This window comes from Chlorocebus sabaeus, chromosome 2, assembly GCF_047675955.1.
Source record: "Chlorocebus sabaeus isolate Y175 chromosome 2, mChlSab1.0.hap1, whole genome shotgun sequence".
NCBI classification, from domain to species: domain Eukaryota; kingdom Metazoa; phylum Chordata; class Mammalia; order Primates; family Cercopithecidae; genus Chlorocebus; species Chlorocebus sabaeus.
The window spans coordinates 11,957,881-11,980,255 of NC_132905.1; the positions used below are offsets into that span (position 1 = coordinate 11,957,881).

General features: G+C 44.6%; 1 protein-coding gene across 3 annotated transcripts in view; it reads left to right on the forward strand.

Annotated features, from left to right (window-relative positions):
- Nucleotides 1-22,375, forward strand: part of ZFP64 (ZFP64 zinc finger protein) — a 100,011-nt gene that overhangs the window by 9,429 nt on the left and 68,207 nt on the right. For all 3 annotated transcript variants that reach the window (XM_008013900.3, XM_008013895.3, XM_008013887.3), the window contains exons 3-4: nt 17,568-17,729; nt 18,839-18,901. In XM_008013900.3, coding sequence (XP_008012091.3) covers nt 17,568-17,729; nt 18,839-18,901 — 225 coding nt within the window. The remainder of the gene's footprint in view (nt 1-17,567; nt 17,730-18,838; nt 18,902-22,375) is intronic.

Consider the following 22,375-nt stretch of genomic DNA (forward strand, 5'->3'; position numbering starts at 1 on the left):
TCAAATCTCATATACATCAGTAAAGCTGACCTTACAACAAAATAACGGCTCCCTTCTATGTCCTCCTAGTTTTTTTGTTTGTTTGTTTTGTTTTTTGAGACAGAGTCTTACTCTGTTGCTCAGGCTGGAGTGCTGTAGTACAATCATGGCTCACTGCAGCCTTGATCTCCTGTGCTCAAGCAGTCCTCCCACCTCAGCTTCCTAAGAAGCTGGGGCTACAGGCATGCACCACCACATCCAGCCAATTTTTAAATTATTGATAGGGTTTTGCTATGTTGCACAGGCTGGTCTTGAACTCCTGGGCTAAAATGATCCTCCCATCTTGGGCTCCCACAGTGCTAGGATTACACGCATGAGCCACTGCACCCAGCACTTCTATTTCTTTGTTCGCAGAAGTTTGCCCTCCTCTTAGCATTTCCACAGCCCTGCGATCATTGGATCTTGCCATGCCTGAGTTTTGTTGACTGCCCTGAATGTTCAGGCCAGTCCCGGAGTCCTGTTTGTGCCTGGCACACAGAGTCCTCCCCTGCACAGTGCTGAAGGGAGCCACAAGCTCAGAGACAGACTGTTGGACTTGCATCCCAATCCACCACCTAACAGCCGTAGGCTGTGGGCAAATCATTTACTCTCCCTCTCACTTACCAGTCCCCATCTGTAAAAAGAGGTTATAATACCTAATCATGATTGGGTTATTGTGAGAATTCTGCGATAATCCACATAAAGGACCTGAGATAGAGAAATTGGGTTCATGAGCGATCGCTTTTATTAATTTTAGAGACTAATAAACAGGTGGCAAAAGGATGGTGAGATCTGCAGCGTACGTTGTCTCTGCCTGACTCAGCTGCTCCTCCTGATGGTTCCTGCCTCTGTGCCAACTAAACAAGCAGAATTCTGCTTTCTTTTCTTTTTTACACTTATTAGATTGGTTTTCTGGGTGCAGTTCCCCCTATTGTGCTTCAAGTTTCCATTGACTCGCAGTTCCCAGACCTGCCTATGGACCAAGGTCCCCTGGGAGCTTGTTAAGGATACCGGTGCCCGGGCTCCACCTCCTGAATCTGAATGTCTGGAGCTGAGGCTCAGGGATCTGTATTTTTAACAAGCTCCTGGGGGATTCTGGGTCTCAGCCAGGTTAGACAGTTATTCACTGCTCAAAACCACAGTCCAACCCCCCAAATAGTGGATTTCTGCAGATATCCTCATCTGGACATTTTCCAGACTCGTTTGTCCTTGATTAAGCCAAACTGTTTCTCGCTCTTCTCCTATGTCTCCTCTGCCTGATAATACTTGGGTTTAAAGTAAAATTTATTATCTGCCTGCTAGCTTTGAAAGCTGCCCGTTGTCTGGCATATGATTTAAGGATTTTCATATGGGAGCCATAAAATTAGATGTGGATGCTGGTGGAAATACATCCCATGTGCGTTTTCTAAGTCCATGGCTTCAAATCATAGGGCTTTGGAGTCAGGTCCCTGAGTTTGAATCCTGGCTGCATAAGGCCTTAGGAACCCCATGACCATGGCAAATTACATTACATTCATTTCAAAGTGAGGCTAAAAGTAAACAGAGAGGGCTGGGCGCGGTGGCTCACGCCTATAATCCCAACACTTTGGGAGGCTGAGGTGGGTGGATCACAAGGTCAGGAGTTCGAGACCAGCCTGGCCAATGTGGTGAAACCCCATCTCTACTAAAACTACAAAAATTAGTCGGGCATGGTGGTGGGTGCCTGTAATCCTAGCTACTCGGGAGGCTGAGGCAGGAGAATCGCTTGAACCCAGGATGGAGGTTGCAGTGAGCGGAGATCGCGCCATTGCACTCCAGCCTGGGTGACAGCAAGAATCCATCTCAAAAATAAATAAATAAATAAATAATAAAAAACAAAAATAAAAAAATAAGCAGAGAGGGAATAGGGTTTGGTAATGAAGAGTCTGGGGTCCTGAGACAGACTGCTTGGGTTCACATCCTGGCTTTACCACTTGCTAACCACGTGACCTTGGACAGGTTACTTACACTGTGTTTCCATTTCCACAATAGTAAAATGAAAGTGATGCTAGAACTCATCTCCGAGGGTTCGAGCCAGGCTTCAGTAGGCCTCAGTGGGCTTCAGTGGGTCCTACATGGAAGCCATTTTGAGCTGTCACTGTTAGCTCTCATTACCAAATCAGGAGGCTGTGAAAGTAAACAAAACAGCACATGGATAATGTTAGCACAGAGCTCATGGCAAGCCCTCAGTCAATATTAATTGAATTGATCACTTGACCAAGAATGATTTTTTTTTTTTGCCATTTCTGGCTAATTCCTACTCTTTAAGTCCCAGGTTAAAAGTCACCCCTACCTAGAAGCCAGCTCTGATTTCCCCTTTTCCCTACTCCCACAATTAGGTTTCTGTTTTCTCAGCTAGCATGTATCACAATTATTAACTAATTAGTCTTTAATTAGAGAAGTGAATTCCAATGTGATTCCAAGGGCAGTCAGCGGTGGCGTTTGCAGCAGCAGATACTACCATAGAGAGGGAGAGGGCCTGTGGCCAACTAGCAGAGAAAGAGGACAGCAGCCCCTGACAGCTAGCAGCTGTGATCAGCTGGGTCTTGATATTGCTAGGAACTGGGCTGGCCCACAGGTAGGCCATGCTGTTCTACTGTTGAACATACACAGTTGTTCACAGTTTCACAAAACACCAACATCAGACCAGGCCACTCTGATCGTGGTGGGCAAGACGAAAATAAAACCACATCTGTCATCATGTGTGAGCCCAGACAAAATGGGAACACTGTCCAAGCCACAAAATACCAAACGTCCTCCTCCCCTCTGTCAATCTGAGTGACAGTTACTTCTTTGCCTATTAAAATTTGAGTCTTGCTCTATCTAGCCTTCTTTCCCTTTTGATAATATTTATTAAAATAACAAATCATAGAATTAGCCCCACTTGCTGGTGCCTCTGATGCAGGTTTTCTTGAACCTCCTCCAAAAGCATCTAACATGAGCCCAAACCTAAAATAAAATAAGTTCTTTCTAACACCTTCTAAGGTTTCCCTTATTGCAATGAGTAATAAACTTATTCAGCGACAGGGGTGTCTCTGTTGGTCTTTGGCCAGAGGACAATGACACAGGGAAGGCCCTGCCCGCCTAATTGATTTTGAAAGCCTAAAAAAAGAATCTGAAGGTTCAGTTTGGCCTGTGAGCCCCAAATTAGTGGCTCAATTTCTAGGTTACTAGACTGTAAATCTCCCTGCATGCAGAGACCTAATCAGTCTTATTTTCCCACAACCCAACACCAGGTCTGGCACATCATAGGCACTCAATAAAACAGCTATTGAATGAGGGCGGAAAAGGGCGGCTGTGAAGATTAAATGTGTTCATGTGTCTGAAGCACATGGTGCGTATGGCATGTGCCCCATCAATGAGGACTTGGTGACGGTGGCTTTTATTAATGTAGCGACTAATAAACAGGTGGCGAAAGGATGGTGAGATCTGCAGTTTTCATGCTCCTGATGAAGACATGCCAGAGACTGAACAGTTTACAAAAGAAAGAGGCTTATTGGACTCACAGTTCCACATGGCTGGGGAGGTCTCACAGTCATGGCAGAAGGTGAAAGACACGTCTTGAAGAGCAGCGGACAAGAGATAAGAGCTTGTGCACGGACACCCCCCTTTTTAAAACCATCAGCTCTCATAAGACTCATTCACTATCACAAGAACAGTGCAGGAAGACCCGCCCCCAAACTTCAATCACTTCCCACTGGGTTCCTCCCTTGACACGTGGGAATTATAGGAGTTAAATTCAAGATGAGATTTGGGTGGGACACAGCCAAACTGTATCAGTGGCTTTAGGGCTGTTGTGTAGCAAATGATGGAACTCAGATAATGGAGATGCTTGCCATTGGAGAATTCCAAGCCCCTCAGGGAGGGGAAGAGGATTTAGTTGTAAGACATTGAAGTCCGGCTGTTTGTGACAAGTGCCGTCTTAAAGGTGCAAAGAATTCACAGAGTCTGTTGTTTCCAACTGGGAAACTCAGGGAAGAGAATTGTGAATGAAAGCAAATATAACCGGCTTTGTTTTTGTTTTTTGTTTTTGAGACGGAGTCTCGCTCTGCCGCCCAGGCTGGAGTGCAGTGGCCGGATCTCAGCTCACTGCAAGCTCCGCCTCCTGGGTTCACGCCATTCTCCTGCCTCAGCCTCCCGAGTAGCTGGGACTACAGGCGCACGCCACCGCGCCCAGCTAGGTTTTTTTTGGTATTTTTTTAGTAGAGACGGGGTTTCACCGTGTTAGCCAGGATGGTCTCGATCTCCTGACCTCGTGATCCGCCCGTCTCGGCCTCCCAAAGTGCTGGGATTACAGGCTTGAGCCACCGCGCCCGGCTATAACCGGCTTTGAAAGACCCATTGGCTGTTGGGAGAAAGATGGTGGGAAAGGGGGCATTTCCTAATGGTGGTTTGGAGGGGGTGGGGGAAGATCAGGGCAAGGTTGGAAAACAGTGGCTAGAGATGGCACAGGGGAACGTGGTGGGGGTTGTGCCTCAGCTCTGGCCTTTATTCTGAAGGAGCTGGGGGTCCATAAAGTTCGTGAGCACATGGCTCATGGGGATAGTATATGGGCTCCCCTATGTGTCAGCCATCCGCATCTTTTCTTTTCTTTTTTTTTTTTTTTTTTTTTGGTTTTTTTTTGAGACTGAATATCACTCTGTTGCCAGGCTAGAGTGCAGTGACACGATCTCAGCTCACTGCAACTTCCGTCTCCTCGGTAAGACAAACTATGTAGTGATTCCCAGGATCTGGAAACAATAATAGCAAATTCTTATGAAGTGCTTATTCTATGCCATGCACTTTTCTAAGTACTCTCTATGAAGTAGTTTTTCATAACCAAAAGTTAGGTAATAATAATTATTATCCCCATTTTACCAATGATGAAACCGAGGCACAGAGGGGTTAAATAACTTGGCCAGATGACAGAAACAGAAAGTGGCAGAACTGGGTCTCAAACCTAGGCTGTTCGGCTGCAGAACCTGCGCTCTTAATCAGTACTGCCACTTAGTAAATTCCTCATTGCAACGTTTCTCAGACTTGCTTGTGCATAAGAATCATCTGAGCTTTGCTGAAAAATGCAGATATCCAGACCCTTCCTGGGGATAATATATTAGGGGGTCTGAGCAGGGTCCTGGGAATCTCAACCAGCCAGGGAGTAGTGGGTCAGGTCAGATGCTTTCAGTTGCTTTTTTATTTGAGACGGAGGTTCGCTCTGTCGCCCAGGCTGGAGTGCAGTGGTGCGATCTTGGCTCACTGCAACCTCTGCCTCCCAGGTTCAAGCGATTCTCCTGCCTCTGCTTCTTGAGTAGCTGGGATTACAGGCGCCCGCTGCCACGCCCACTAATTTTTGTATTTTTTAGTAGAGATGGGGTTTCACCATGTTGGTCAGGCTGGCCTCGAACTCCTGACCTCGTTATCTGCCTGCCTTGGCCTCCCAAAGTGTTGGGATTACAGGCATGAGCCATCATGCCCGGCCTCTGTTGCTCTTAACAACAGCAAACTAAAAGTGCACAGAACAGTTAAGACACGTATTATCTCTCATAGCCAGAACAGGCAAGGTCAGTTCGGCAGCTCAAAGGTGCGGAGTTCTTTGCATCTCCCCCCTGTTCTCTGTGGTGGGCTTTTATCCTTTGCCCTCCTGCCCTCCCCATGGCCGCATAGTGGCGGCTAATGCCTTGGGCATCAGATCTCTCAGGCACACCCACAAACAGGGAAAGGAGCAACTTATCTGTATCAGGGAGGAAATGCTCTGATAAACTCCCAAAATCCAGATCCTGCTGGCCAAAATTGGGACACATGGCTTTGTCCAGTTGCACTGTAGTGGAGGCAGCTAGGCTGCCAAGGGACAAAGAGAAGGGCCCTACCAGTGGAACCTAATCCCAAGCCCCTTCTGCAGGGCCATGTTCCTACCACTGCCCCGTTAAAGGGACTAGAGTGGCAGTTCTCAAATGCTGCTGTGCAAAAAATTACCTGAAAAATGTGTTTAAAATACAGCTATAAAGATATCTAAACTTTACCCCAAATCTCTGCATCAGAATCTGTGATGCATGATCAAGTTTGAGAACCACTCAACCAGAAGGGGTTGAAGGGATGGAAACCTACGGGCACTACAGTCTAGTTCACAATAGCTGCTCAACAGATCTGAGGAATGAATGAACGGCCCACTGTGGGAGGGAGCTCTGTTCCACTTATGGTTTTTTTCCTATTTGGTAAAGTCCCAGTGTAGGGCAAGTTAATTTTCTGTTACATAGGACTGTTCATTTGCTTAGAACAGACCCCCTACTTTGACTATAATTCAAGCCAGAGGGGAGACTTTGTTTAGAAGGATATAGGCATAAGGGAGAATTACAGGCAGGCACGCAGCTGGATCTCAAAAAGAGATTGAACCAGAGGCTAGAAATATTTTACGGTTTTCTAGACTGTACAGCTCAAAGGGCTTGTTGGAAATGCTGGGAAGGCAGAATCTTGGCCCCATCCAGAACTGCTGATCAGAATCCACGTGTTAGGGAGACTGTGGCTGGAGAAGCACTGCTGCCCCCGTGACCATTCCCAAAGTTTATGCCTTCTTTGTTCAGAAGGAAAGTCCACACCAAACCTGAGCGTCTTAGTCCCAGTTTGGGTTTTTTTAAGAGATTGGGCGGTGGGGGGAAGGTCTCACTCTCTCGCCCAGGTTGGACTCGAACTCTTGGGCTCAAGCGATGCTCCCACCTCAGCCTGGGTCATAGTTGGGACTTAACGGCAGCCGCCAATACGCCTGGCTGCAGGATTCAATTTCAGAGCAAGAGAGTCGATTGGCCCAATTGTTGTCAGGTGTCTTCCACTGCACCAATCAGCGATGGCAGAGCAGGGGCGTGGTCAGGATTTCCACCAGGGCTCACCCCTGGGGAGGGGCGTTTGGGCCGGTCTAATGCCCACTGTGGACGGTAAAGGCGCTTTGGGAACAGCGTAAGTGAAAAGGGTGAATTTTCTCTCAGAAAGTGAATTCTTTTGGGGGCGGGGGTGGGAAGGGAGGGGGACGGAATCTCGCTCTGTCACCCAGGCTGGAGCATAGTGGTGCGATCGCGGATCACTGCAACCTCTGCCTCCCGGGTTCAAGAGATTCTCCTGCCTCAGCTTCCCAAGTAGCTGGGATAACAGGTGTGTGCCAGCACACCCAGGTCATTTTTGTATTTTTTGTAGAGACGGGGTTTCGCCATGTCACCAGCCTGGTCTTGAGCTCCCGGGCTCAAGCGATCCTTCATCCTCGGCCTCCCTAAGTGCTGGGATTCCAGGCATGCGCCACCGCGCCCTGCAGGATATTATCATATATTCAGGTCTCTTGATTTTTTTGTGTGTGTTGTTTTTTGCAGTGTTCATGCTTAGGATTCTCATTTAGGGTTCTTGATCTCCAGGCAAGTATCCCAAATGTAAACTAAGAATTCCCTATCTGGTGGCTCACGCCTGTAATTCCAGCACTTTGGGAGCCCTAGGCTCTCAGATCCCTTGAGGTCAGGAGTTTGAGACCAGCCTGGCCAACATGGTGAACCCCTGTCTCTACTAAAATACAAAAATTAGCCGGGCGTAGTGGCGGGTGCCTGGAATCCCTGGCACGCAGGAGGCACATGCCACTGCCCTCCAGCCTGGGAGATAGAGCCAGACTCTTTCTCAAAAACAAAACAAAACAAAACAAGACAGTATCCTTAATCTGTAAAAAGCATTTACAAATCAAGAAAAAAATAAAAATTCCAATAGGAAAAAAACGAGCTAATAGAATAAACAGGAAGTTCACCAAATAAGTCATGTCATTGGAAGAATAAATGTTGAAAGGGAGTTTAATCTCACTAATTACATATAAAGGAAATGCAAATTAAACTCAAGTGATCTCATTTTGTCCTGTCAAGTTTCTCTGTGACAGCCAAGGTTAAGGGGAAAATGCAAATTATTTCAGTTTTCTGAAAGGATGTTATATAATCACCAAGTAATAAAACATTAGTACCATTTTAACCCAACTCTTCAATTTCAAGGAATGTACCCAAAGTAACGAGGGATAAATTTAAACTTCTGGACAGGTTTTACTCATAAAAGTCAATTCCTAGATATCTCTTCCATATCCAACAAAGGGAAATGGTTAAACTATTCAGCAACCAAAATGATGAAATATTATGTGGCCATTAGAGGTTATGTTTTTGATGAATGACAACATGATGTTTTAACATGGCAAATGTTTCATTAAAAAAAATAAAATGATTTAAGCCACGATCCTAGTTTTATACTTTAAAGATACATTTTATACTTTTAAAATGTATTTTCTTTTTTATTTGTTTTGAGACGGAGTCTCACTCTGTTGCCCAGGCTGGAGAGCAATGATGTGATCTTGGCTCGCTGTAACCTCCGCCTCCCAGGTTCAAGCAATTCTCCTGCCTCAGCCTCCCGAGTAGCTGGGATTACAGGTACCCGCCACCACACCCAGCTAATTTTTGTATCTTTACAAAACACAGACGAGGTTTTGCCATATTGACCAGGCTGGTCTCGAACTCCTGACCTCAGGTGATCTGCCTGCCTCAGCCTCCCAAAGTGCTGGGATTACAGGCGTGAGCCACCACGCCCAGCCTTAAAATATATTTTCTCTATATAAAAGAGGTTAGCCCTTTAGCTGATCATTAATTCAACAAATGTTCTTTGATCTCCTCCCCTTCACCTGGTTCTGTGGTGGGTGCATGGGGAACAGTAATGGAAAGAAACAAGGGTCTGTCCTCACTTAACTCCTCCAACCAAATAGAAGAGAGAATAGTCATTAAATAATTTCTCAAGTAAGTATTTAATCAAACAAGGGTCTGTCCTCACTTAACTCCTCCAACCAAATAGAAGAGAGAATAGTCATTAAATAATTTCTCAAGTAAGTATTTAATCACAGTAGCGATAGGAGCTTTGTATAAAAAGTAAGGATGTAGGCTGGGCACCGGTGGCTCACATCTGTAATCCCAGCACTTTGGGAGGTCGAGGCAGGCAGATTACTTGAGGTCAGGAGTTCAAGACGATCCTGGCCAACATGGTGAAACCCCCATCTCTGCTAAAAATACAAAAATTAGCCGGGCCTGGTGGCGTGCACCTTTAGTCCCAGCTATTTGGCAGACTGAGGCAGGAGAATCACTTGAATCTGGGTGGCGGAGGTTGCTGTGAGCCAAGACTACACCACTGCACTTCAGCCTAGGCAACAGAGCCAGACTCCATCTCAAAAAAAAGCAAGGATGTGTATTGCCATGTTTTGACAGCATTGGGAAGTTTTTTGTTTTGTTTTTCTAGAGACAGCCTTGCTCTGTCACCCAGGCTGGAGTGCACTGGTGCCATCCTAGCTCACTGCAGCCTAGAACTCCTGAGTTTAAGCCATCCTTCCACCTCAGCCCCACAATTAGCTGGGATTACAGGCACACACCATCACACCCAGCTATTTTTTGTATGTTTTTGTGGAGACGGCATCTCCCTTTGTTGCTCAGGCTGATCTCAAACTCCTGGTCTCAAGTGATCATCCTGCCTCAGCCTCCCAAATTGCTGGCATTACAAGAGCCTGGACAACAACAACAAAAAAAACTTAGCCTAGTTTTTTCTTCTCTGCACTTTTCTATGTAGAGAAGAAAATCCTAAAATTCGTGTTAACTTTTATTTTGTAAAAATTAACATTGTAATTTAAAAAGAGAAAAGGATTTGTTAAATGGAATTTTTAAGTTGAAGAAGGGAAGGAGGAAGCAAATTAGATAGGGAGATATCAAAGCTGTCTTGAGATGTCTGAAAGGCAATTTGTTCGAAAAGGAGCTACAGTTGGTTCATGTGAGCCCCAAGACGCCACAGAGACAAACTTCAGAGAAATAGATTTGGATTATCTATGAAATTCATATAATAGTCATACATTTTAAGCAACATCATGATCAAACAACTCAGTATGTCCCTGGTACAAACCAGAACTAAATACAATAAGCAATTCTCAGATGCACACCTGAACACGCAGGAAAGAAGGGAAATCCCCTGAAGCCAGAAAACAAAACCAAAAGCAGCAGCAGGTGTATGAGGCTGTGAGCTTCTTGTGGTATCGGGGACAGGGTCTGATCTCACTAAACAGGAGGCGTGATTTTAATGGCCATACCAGGGTAGGGGCTGAAGCCCTGAGCTCTTGCAAAAAGTTAGACATAAGACCCCTACATAAAGAGGTGGCCCTTGCTGCATTCTTGTTGAAAAGAGGGACTAGAGAATATTCTTGGGGGGGTGGGCAAGTCACGCCTCTACTGGAAGCACTTCCCCCCAAGGTTATGAGTCATCCCGCCTCAGCAGATGTGGGGCATTTCACTTTCTTCTAGGGTGCTCTGAGATTCCCCAAGGCCCATGTCACTCATTATGCCAAACCTGAATAAAGATAAATAATAACCTATTGTGCATGGTTACCATAACGTCCACTGAGAACTCTCAAGAACTTGCAATGTGCCTGGCTCGCAGTACGCCTTATCCTTCCCTTGAATCTTTACTAGAACAACAAGATCTAAGCTCTGAGATCACTGCAATATCCCCATTTTACCAACAAAAGAACTGAAGAGCAGAGAAGTGACTTGGTCAAGGCTCTACAGCTATCGAGTGGAGACAGAGGTTGGTCCAGGGTCAATCTGACTATACACACACACACACACACACAGAGACACACACACACACACACACACCCCTGTCAATGAGTGGCAACTCCAGCATCAAATCACATGCACATACCCAAGTTAGTCCAAGTTCAGTCTGACCACACACATACACACACACACACTCACCTGGGGATGAGTGGCTACTCTGGCATCAAATTGCATACAAACACCCAGTTGGTCAGGCGCGGTGGCTCACGCCTGTAATCCCAGCACTTTGGGAGGCTGAGGCAGGCGGATCACTTGCGGTCAGGAGTGTGAGACCAGCCTGGCCAACATGGTGAAACTCCATCTCTACTAAAGATACAAAAACTAACTGGGCATGGTGGCAGGCACCATGACTGGGACTGAGTAGTCCCAGCTACTGAGGAGGTTGAGGCAGGAGAATCGCTTGAACCCAGGAAGCAGAGGTTGCAGTGAGCCGAGATCATGCCATTGCACTCCAGCCTGGGTGACAGAGCAAGACTCCATCTCAAAAAAAAAAAAAAAAAAAGAAATTAGAGAAGCCGAGCAGGTAGATCACCTGAGGTCAGAAATTTGAGACCAGCCTGGCCAACATGGTGAAACTCTGTCTCTACTAAAAATACAAAAATTAGCCAGGTGTGGTGGTGCGTGCCTGTAATCCCAGCCACTAGGGAGGCTGAAGCAGGAGAATCACTTGAACCCGGGAGAGGGAGGTTACAGTGAGCCAAGATGGGGCCGTTTTACTCCAGCCTGGGCAACAGAGCAAGGCTCCATCTCAAAAAAATAAATAAATAAAACACCCAAATTGGTCCAAGGTCAGTCTGACCATGCATGTGCACACATACACAGAGACAGACACATACACACACACACAAACACACACACACACACACACACACACACACACACACACCCCGGGGATGAGTGGCTACTCTGCCATCAAATCACATGCGAACAACCAAAGGAAATGAGGAAGGCCTCTGGTCACCAGCAGTCCCTCAGTGATTACCATAAGCCTTTCCCTGGGGTGTCTCTGCAGGTCCTGCTGTTCACAGCAGATTCTAGAAAGGCCATGTGTGTGGGAAGCGATGCCCTTGATAAATCCAGCCAGGAGGCACCAGCAAGCCGACTATCTGGATTAGAATCTTCAGCACCCAATGCCCCTTTGTTGCTATTGAATTCCGGACACCTGCAACAGAATACTATTAATATAATAATTATATGCTTCCATGTTTTATATTCATATGTTACCTTCTCACTGAGGCCTTCCTGGACTTACTTAAAAGTGCATGCCCGCTGGACGCGGTGGCTCACTCCTGTAATCCCAGCACTTTGGGAGGCCGAGGCGGGCGGATGACGAGGTCAGGAGATTGAGACCATCCTGGCAAACACGGTGAAACCCCGTCTCTACTAAAAATACAAAAAAATTAGCCAGGCATGGTGGTGGGCGCCTGTAGTCCCAGCTACTTGGGAGGCTGAGGCAGGAGAATGGCATAAACCCGGGCGGGGGGGCGGAACTTGCAGTGAGCGGACATCATGCCATTGTGCAAAGTAATACTCTGTCTCAAAAAACAAAAAACAAGCAAACAAAAAAAGTGCATGCCCACCAGCATTTCCTGGTTCGCTTCCCTGCTTTCTTTTTCTTTTTTCTTTTTTTTTTTTTTTCCGACAGAGTCTCGCTCTGTCGCCCAGGCTGGAGTGCAGTGGCCGGATCTTAGCTCACTGCAAACTCCGCCTCCCGGGTTCACACCATTCTCCTGCCTCAGCCTCCCGAGTAGCTGGGACTACAGGCGCCCGCCACCACGCCCAGCTAGTGTTTTGTATTTTTTAGTAGAGATGGGATTTCATTGTGTTAGCCAGGATGGTCTCAAATCTCCTGACCTTGTGATCCGCCCGTCTCAGCCTCCCAAAGTCCTGCTTTATTTTTCTCCGTAATATTTACACCACCTGATTTACACACTGTGTATTTAAATACTTATTGCCTGCACCACTCCTAACTAGAATGTCAGCTCCATGAGGGCAGGGATTTTTGTCTGTTTGGGTCATGGCTCTGTTTCTAGTGCTTAGAACAGTTCCTGGCACACAGTCAGTACAGTACCTCATAAACATTTGCTGAATAAATTAGTGAATAAAGTCAACAGCAACAGCAACTTTACATGCCTGGTTTCTGATCACAACGTCCTAGGAGACAGGAATGGAAATTGTCGCCATTCTCCAGGTAAAGAAACTGAGGATCAAGGAGGTAAGACCTCACAGCCTAAGCTCTGGAGCACACCCTTTCTGGTCTATAGCCATCTACTTTGGGATAACTCAGGTTACATGGGATTAGCCCTGCCCCCAAAATAATCCCTGCACCTGGGTTCCTGAATCCCTTTGCTATTTTTTGTTTGTTTGTTTGTCTTTTGTTTTTTTGTTTGTTTGTTTGAGACAGTCTGCCTCTGTCACCCAGACTGGAGTGTAGTGGCATGATCTCAGCTCACTGCAACCTCCACCTCCCAGGTCCAAGCGATTCTCCTGCCTCAGCCTCCTGAGTAGCTGGGACTACAGGTGCGCACCAGCACGCCCGGCTAATTTTTGTGTTTTTAGTAGAGACAGGGTCTCACCATGTTGGCCAGGCTGGTCTCAAACTCCTGACCTCAAATGAGCCACCCGCCTCAGCCTCCCAAAATGCTGGGATTACAGGCATGAGCCACCACACCCGGCCCTTTGCTGTGTTTAACCTACCCACTCATGATGCTTCCTGCTTCCTCTCCAAGACACCAAAGCACAGGCAACAAAAGTGAAAATAGACGAATGGGACTACATTAATTTTTTTTTTTTTTTTGAGTTGGAATTTTGCTCTTGTTGCCCAGGCTGGAGTGCAGTGGCGTGATCTGGGCTCACTGCAACCTCCGCCTCCCAGGTTCAAGCGATTCTCCTGCCTCAGCCTCCCAGGTAGCTGATATTACAGGCATGTGCCACCATGCCTGGCTAATTTTGTATTTTTAGTAGAGACAGGGTTTCTCCATGTTAGTCAGGCTGGTCTCGAACTCCCTACCTCATGTGATCCATCTGCCTTGGGCTCCCAAAGTGCTGGGATTGCAGGTGTGAGCCACTGTACCCAGCTGGGAGTACATTAAATCTTAAAACTTGTGTGCATCAAAGGAAACAGCAGAAATGAAAATGCAGCCTATGGAATGAGAAAATATTTGCAAATTATACATCTGAGAAGGGGTTGATATACAAAATACTCCTGCATTTCCCTCTGCTGGAACTTGCCCAGGCTTATGGTAGAGGACAGTTAAGAGATGGAGCCCAGCCAATCCCTGGGGAGAGCAGAAAGTGGCAGGAGGGTGAAGGGCCTACCATCTACCTTTCAAGAGAGTGCTGAGGAGCCTGTGAGCTGACTTGTAGGGAGGGCCTGGCCATCCATACTCACCCCACAGTGAACACCTTCCAGCACAGGGGGTCACTTGTACAGGAAGTTGTAGAGCAGAAGGTTGGGAGGCCATGGGAGTATGACCATGACCCAGCACCCTGGTTTTAGCACCAAAAGTTCTTGAGAAACCCCAGTCCAAGGCAAACAGGGATGGTTGATCATCCTAGCTCATGAGCATTTCAGTTGAGAGTTTGATGCACAAGTGCCAGAGTCTGGTTCTATTGAACTGTAATATATCCCCTTTAACATTTATTGAGATTCAACCATGGCCACATCCTGTGCTACTGAATTCTCGTGTTAAACTTTGCAACATCCTTATGAAGTGGGCATGGTGATTATCGCCATTTATAGTGAGAAAACAAGTTCAATGAAGTTATATGACTGGCCTGAGGTCACATCCACAGTGAATGGTCAAACCTGAACTTATATCAGTTTGAAGATGCATTTTAACATATCTGAAACAACGATGCATTTTAGAATCAGTGAGATTTCTGTCAACCAACAGGCAGTCCAAAAACATTACTTGGCTGTGCATGTGAACAAACCTGATTTCAGTGGGTCACATTTTTCTCACCTCAGCTGCGTTGTGTGCAATTTTGGAACTATATGTCTTGAGTTTAATTGCTGTTTAAAATGTCTTCCAAGATGTTGCATAATGAAGCAAGTTGAAGATGAAAAGTAATTGCTTACCCAGAAATGCCTGAAAACAGTAACAGGGGTAAATTCGATATTAATGAAGCAAATCTTCATTGTTGGAGGGGTGACTGCAATTGCACGTTCTTGCAAAGCAACAACCGAGAAAGGTGGAATTCCTCATATAGACAGAGCTGGGTTAAGTTCTACTGCCAAGATAGATGGAAAAGGATGGTCTCTGCTAATGGTTCTTAAACTTGAGTGTGTATCAGGATCACTGGAGGGCTTATTAGAGCACAGATTGTTGGGTGCACCCCCAGAGTGTCTGATTCAGTAGGTCTGAGATGGGGCCCAGAAAATTTGCCTTGGTAACAAGTTCCCAGGCAGCTCCAATGCTGCTGGCTAGGGACCATGCTTTGAGAACCCAAGCAGAGCAAGAGAAACTGGGAGACATAGCCAGATCCCACAGAGTAAATGAAAGCATTTCAACAGGAGGCAGGTGCAACTGATTCATGCATCAGAGATACTTGGCGTGAAGACAGGAAACATCAGTTTGTCGGGATCTTTCAGCTGACTTTAAACCGAAGCCCTTGACTTCCCTACACATATTTCCATTGAGAAAAATGGAAACTATGGCTTTACCCAAATACCAAATGCTGACAGCACCAAGGTATCATTTGACATGTATCAGAGTGATATGGTCACTACTGAAGGTGCCAAAGAGATGGACATCAGGAACCTGAGTTTTCTGCCAAATGTCCAAAGAAGTCAAGAAAAGCCCATTTGATGAATATAAAATAAAATACCTCAAAAAAGAAAGCGGTGTCATCACGTGTTTAATTGGCAGCCTTTTCATCGTATATGAAATTATGATGCATTTTACAATCTAAAACATCCTAGATTAAAAGAAATACAGTGTTTGTTTTAAGAGAAAAACATAACTAGCGCCTGGAGCCTGTGGCATGGATATTAGTGCTTTGGACAAAGCCAAAATAAATAGTGATGTTAAGCCTGTGCTGACTTAAATCATCTGTAAATAAAATGTCAAAAATGTCAAAGGTGGTGTCTGAGTGACTGAAGTTTGGGAAACAGAATATTACAGTGGCTTTCAAAATCATCACTAAGGCCTATTAGCCTGAAAGGTTCACTCATTGAACAAGCCTCCATTGGTCATATTTACTCCATATTTGAAGACAAATCTTCTTGTGACAAATTACATTCTAAGAAAGATAGAACCAAAAAGAGAAAGAGGAGGGAAGGGAAGAAGGAAGGAAGGGGAGGGGAAAGGAGGGGAGGGGAGGGGAGGGGAGGGGAGGGGAAGGGAGGGGAGGGAGGGAAGGAGAGAAGGAAAGAAGGAAGGGAAGGGAAGAGAAGGAGGAAGGGAAGGAGGGAGGGAGGGAGGAAGGAAGGAAAGGAAAAGAAAGGAGGGAAGAAGGGAAGGGAGGGAAGGGAGGGAAGGGAGGAAAGAAACATGCTTAAGTCCCAGACTATAAATGTAGTTAGCAAAGTGTCACAATTTTTTATAACAAAAAAATTTGAGACTGCCTATCTTGTCTTTTAAAATTTATTTATTTATTTATTTTTTGAGATGGAGTTTCACTTTTGTCACCCAGGCTGGAGTGCAATGCCGTGATCTCGGCTCACTGCAACCTCCACCTCCCACGTTCAAGCAGCTCTCTTGCCTCAGCCTCCAGAGTAGCTGGGATTTCAGGCACCTGCCACCACGCCTAGCTAATTTTTGTATTTTTAGTAGAGACGGGGTTTCACCATGTTGACCAGGCTAGTCTCGAACTCCTGACCTCAGGTGGTCCACTCTCCTTGGCCCCCCAAATAATGGGATTACAGGTGTGAACCACCACGCCTGGCCTACAATTATATTTTATATTAAGTCTGTGTTTTGCTATTTTTTTTTTCTTTTTGCATCAGAACCTCAGTAAGAGTACAAGGAAATTTTTTGAGGGGTGAAATGCTGAGGAGAATGTCAATTAGACTAGTTTTGCCCCAAATCCCTTCTATCAGTTCCCGTTTGGTGTTTTATTAGGATTTTGTCCTATAGCTTATGAAAACACCTAAGACATTTGGCTGCAGCTAACAGAAAACTTACCTGGCATAAATTACAGAGATATAAATTATAGGGACATTTCTTGTTCATTTAAGAAGTCTAGGGCAGGCATGGTGGCTAACACTTTGGGAGGCCGAGACAAGTAGATCGTTTGAGCTCAGGAGTTTGAGACCAGCCTGCGCAGCATGGCAAGACCCCAGTCTCTACAAAAAATACAAAAATTAGCCGGACATGGTGGTGCATGCCTGTAGTCTCAGCTACTCGTGAGGCTGAGGTGGGAGAATTGCTCAAGCCTGGGAGGCTGAGGCTGCAGTGTGCTGTGATTGCGCCACTGCACTCCAGCCTAGGTGACAAAGTGGGACCTTATCTCAAAAAAAAAAAGAAAAAGAAAAAAGTATAGATTTGGGTGGTTTCGGAGTTCTGACTCAGCATCTGATTTTCATGTTTACCCTTACGGTTATAGAATGGCTGCCACAGATCCGGGCATCGCATCATCATTCCAGCATGTAGAAAGATAGGAAGTACGGCAGCCAGGGCAACAAGATGAGCTTTTCTCAACTGCGTCTTTTTCCATCTGCCCTGCCTACCTTTTCCCTCCATGCTATTTTAAATCAGGGAGGAAAATATTTTACAGAAGCCTCCCAGCAAATGCTGTCTAGTGTCTCATTAGCTAGAAATGGGTCACATGATCACTCTGAAGCCACAAAGGAGGCTGGGAAAGCAAACTAGTATGTGCATTTGCTCTACAAAGGAAAGTAGGCAGAGGGCATAGCTAGAAGGCATTTATATTAAGAAAATTAATAATCACCATATCTTTTAGTTTCAGCTCCAGAATTTGTTTTTGAACATGGCTATCAAACTTATCTGCCCACGGAAAGTAATGAAAACCAAACAGCCACTGTCATCTCTCTCCCTGCCAAGTCACGCACCAAAAAGCCCACAACGCCACCTGCTCAGAAAAGGCTTAACTGTTGCTATCCAGGTAAAGGCAGCATTATTTTCTACTTGCGTAGAAGGTGTGACATTTAACCAGGCTCCAGGGCTTTTCCTCATGAGTTCCTGACAAGTGCTCATGGAAGTGCCCCCAACTACCTGGCATAAAAATCAGGGCCCTCTGGCATTTGCCTCAGCACATACAACCTGTCTCCCACTGTCTGTGGTCATTCTGCACCTGGGTTCTAAGACTTTTCTAGCCATAGGCCTTTGAAGTGGAACTCGTGAAAATTTCGGGTTGCTGTAAATTTTTTTCCTATGCTATAGCTTAGGATGATATCCAGTAAAAATTTTCTTTCCTTACCTTGGTTCTAATGTACTTGGAAATAATATCGGACGTACAGAAAGTTTGCAAAAATTATACCCAAAAAATCCCTGTGTGCTCTTCATCTAGATTCCCCAAATGTTACCATTTTATTATATTTGCTTTGTCATTCTTTGTATATATACAATGTATATACAAGTGTAGTTTTCCCAAACCATTTGAAAGTTGCTGACAATGTGATGCCCTTTTGTTCCTAAATACTTCAGTGTGTATTTCCTAAAAACCAGAATATTCTTTTAAATAACCACAGGACAATCATCAAGATCAGAAAAGTAACATTTATAGGTACTATTATCTAACCTACTGACCTTAGTCAGATTTCATCATCAAGTGTCCCACTGACGTCCTCTCTACCATTATCAAAAGAATGACATTTTCCCCCTCTGGTCCAGTTTCCAACCAATTATTACTGATTGCATTTAGATTTTATGTCCTTCATTTCCTCTAATCAGGAACAGTTAAGCATTTATCTTTCATAAGCTTGACATTTTTGAAAAGTATAGGCCAGTGATTTTGTCAAAACGGCCTCAGTTTGGGTTTATTTGATGTTTCCTTATGATTAGATTCAGGTTACGCAGTTTTGGCAGGAAACACAAAATGACATTGTGTCTTTCCTGGTCATCACATACGAAGGCACATGAGATCTCTTTTTCCCTGTACTGTGGTGGTAACTCTTGTCAATTGGGTAAGGACGTTTCTGCCAGTTTTCTCCCCACTAAAAGTTACTAAGTTTCCCTTTATGATTAATCTTTCCTTTTTTTGTTTTTTTTTAGGTTGCCAATTCAAGACTGCTTATGGCATGAAGGACATGGAGCGGCATTTAAAAATTCACACGGGTAAATAGCATTTCTTTAGCACATATGCCCTCAACACCTGCTCTGTGCTAGGAGCCGGGGACCCACATAGGTCAGATGAATGATACCACTCCAAACATCACTGGCTGTTACGGGAATACAAGTCCAGATTTCAAAAAATAAGGTGCCATTTGTATACATGATTTTGGCAGAAAAGTCTTTAACATAATAAAATCCAGCTCTGGAGAGGATGTGAGCAAACTTAGCTAAGTGGGAATATGAACTGCTACAGCCATTTTGAAAATGATTCTGCCAAAATTAATTAAAATTTGAATGCACATATTCTCATTTTGAGGAGATGATCCTACAAGTGCATGTGTGTGTGTAATGATTAGTAAAGAGAGGAATAATGGGAGAGAAAAGAAACTGTCTCTTTTTTTGTCCTTTTATTTTTTGTTCTTTTATTTTTTGAGACAGGGTCTCACTCTGTCACCTAGGCTGGAGTGCAGTGGCACTCGACCTGCCCACCTCAGCCTCCAGAATAGCTGGGACTACAGGCAGGCGTCACCACACCTGGCTAATGTTTTGTATTTTATATAGAGAGGGAGGTCTCACCATGTTGCCCAGGCTGGTCTTAAATGCCTGGACTCAAGCGATCCATCCACGTCGGCCTCCCAAAGTGCTAGGATTATAGGTGTGAGCCACTGCACCTGGCCAAAACTTTCGTTTTATGTATCTTTACATTATATCACTGAATACAGTGAGTGTGTGTTATTTTTGTAATTTAGAAAGGATAATTTAATAAATACTTGTTTTAAAAGAAGAGGAAAAGATCAATGCATGGGAAAAGAAAAAAGTGATGATTTCTGGTGATTTTATTTTTCTTTAATATATTATTTTTATGTTTCCCAGACTTTCTGCATGGAAAAGGCATTGCCTTTAGACTCTTTTTTAACAAAGTGTTAGATGCTTATATTCAAATGATACAGATTTAAATTAAAAAGTATAAATGTGTATAAGATGCAGTGGCCTTTGACTTTGGCTTCACTAATTGCCCAAAGCCTGCTATTTAGCCTCAGCCTTTGGAAGATGAGTAGCCAACAGTTATTTCTTATATTCCTTGGCCATGACCAATAAGTGCCTTATTGCACTGGGGTCACCATCATATCTAATCAGCCTCACAGTGTCATGCCATCTGGATTTGTTCTAATTATCCAAATATTAAGTTTTAAGTATTGATTGGCGAGCATTCTAGTGTAATAAGCAATGAAACTCTCCATATGGGTTTCATCTGTTGAGGTTTCATCCATCAAGCCATAGCATATTTGTTTTTGAAAGAATAAAGTACTATAATTTTTGTTTTGTTTTGTTTTTTGTTTTTTGTTTTTTTGAGACGGAGTTTCACTCTTGTTGCCCAGGCTGGAGTGCAATGGCGCGATCTTGGCTCACCGCAACCTCCACCTCCCAGGTTCAAGTGATTCTCCTGCCTCAGCCTCCCGAGTAGCTGGGATTACAGGCATACACCAACACACCTGGCTAATTTTTGTATTTTTAGTAGAGATGACGTTTCTCCATGTTGGTCAGGCTGATCTCAAACTCCCGACCTCAGGTGATCCACCTGCCTCGGCCTCCCAAAGTGCTGGGATTACAGGCGTGGGTTACCGCATCCGGCTGAGTACTGTAATTATTAATGATGATAGGGAAAGCTTTGTAAAAGTGCAAGTGAGGGCCACAACTCTGTCTATTTCTGCAAATCCACAGAAAATATCTTCTACACAGTTAGCCCACCTGGCTAGTAGGATAGTTTCTGCATAACTGAAGTGTCTCTGTCTACCTTGTCAAGTTTAAATGTATCCTCACCTTAGTTACCTTCAGAGAGTGGGGGCATGCTTAATTACCCCTGGGGTTGGGGTTTGGGGGAGCAACAGCAATAGGGCTCTTTACCAGCTGAGTTGGCCAAAAACCATTGAGCTCTGCCAACATCCAGCATCTGCCCAGTGTTGGAAATACACAGTATAGTGACCACAGGAATTACTGAGCCACTGACAATGTTGGTAAATTATTGTTACTGGGTTTTTTAATTTGATGACTGAAATTTTTTTGTTTTTGTGTTTCTTTTTTTCTTTTTTCTTTTTTTTTTTTTTTTTTGAGACAGAGTCTTGCTCTGTCACCCAGGCTAGAGTGCAATGGTGCGATCTCAGTTCACTGCAAGCTCCACCTCCCAGGTTCACACCATTCTCCTGCCTCAGCCTCCCAAGTAGCTGGGACAACAGGCGCCTGCCACCATACCCAGCTAATTTTTTGTATTTTTAGTAGAGACGGGGTTTCGCCATGTTACCCAGGATGGTCTCGATCTCCTGACCTCATGATCTGCCCGCCTCGGCCTCCCAAAGTGCTGAGATTACAGGCTTGAGCCACTGCGCCTGACCTATTAAAATGTTTAATAATAAAAATGCTTTTTTTTTTTTTTTCCTTTTGAGATGGAGTCTCACTCTGTCACCCAGGCTGTAGTGCAGTGGTACAATCTTGGCACACTGCAACCACCGCCTTCTGGGTTCAAGTGATTCTCCTGCTTCAGCCTCCCGAGTAGCTGGGATTACAGGCACCTGCCACGATGCCCAGCTAATTTTTGTATTTTTAGTTCAGACAAGGTTTCACCATGTTGGCCAGGCTGGTCTCGAACTCCTGACCTCAAGTGATCTGCCTGCCTCGACCTCCCAAAGTGCTGGAATTACAGGCGACAGCCACTGTGCCCAGCCAAAATGCTGATCTTTAATAAACTTTTAGATGTATTCTTAAATCCCAAATATTTATTTTATGATGACAGTGATCAGCTTTGGCTATTTTAGCACTTGACTAGTTACGATTTGGTCAGGATAATATTTGATATACAAAGTAAAAAAAAGAAAATCCTGACTCACAGCCACCTCCTTCCATGACCAAAAGTCAGCTGTCCTAATAGACCTCTATGTCTCATTCTGAAATATTTGCATGCCTAGACCAGGTCTAAAAACCCACACATTTAATTTTTCCATGTCTTATAAAGTTAATACAATACACGCTATCAGTGCAACTTGTTTTTTTTTTTCATTTACTTTTGCACATCATTTCACATCAGTATGTCATATCGACTTACTCTTTTTCATGGCCAAGTAAGGAATGGATTCAATAATTTATGCATATCCATACAGTGAAATAGTTCAGCCTTAACAACCATGTTGTGGATATGTAATGATATGAAACAGGTGATAGAAATTACTGTAAGTGCAAGAAGGTAGTCAATAGGGAGGCAGAGCAGTATTTGCCAAAAACACATACACACACACACACACACACACATACACAAGACGGTCCTGGGTTCTAATCCCAGCTGTTGCAAGGATTAAATATAGTAATTCAAAGGCACAGTGCCATTCAAAAAGTGTTTAAATTGATGTTAGCCAGGAGTTTTTATGTACCAAAAACATACACACACACAGATTGGAAAAATATACACCAAAAAGTTAGCAGTTGTTC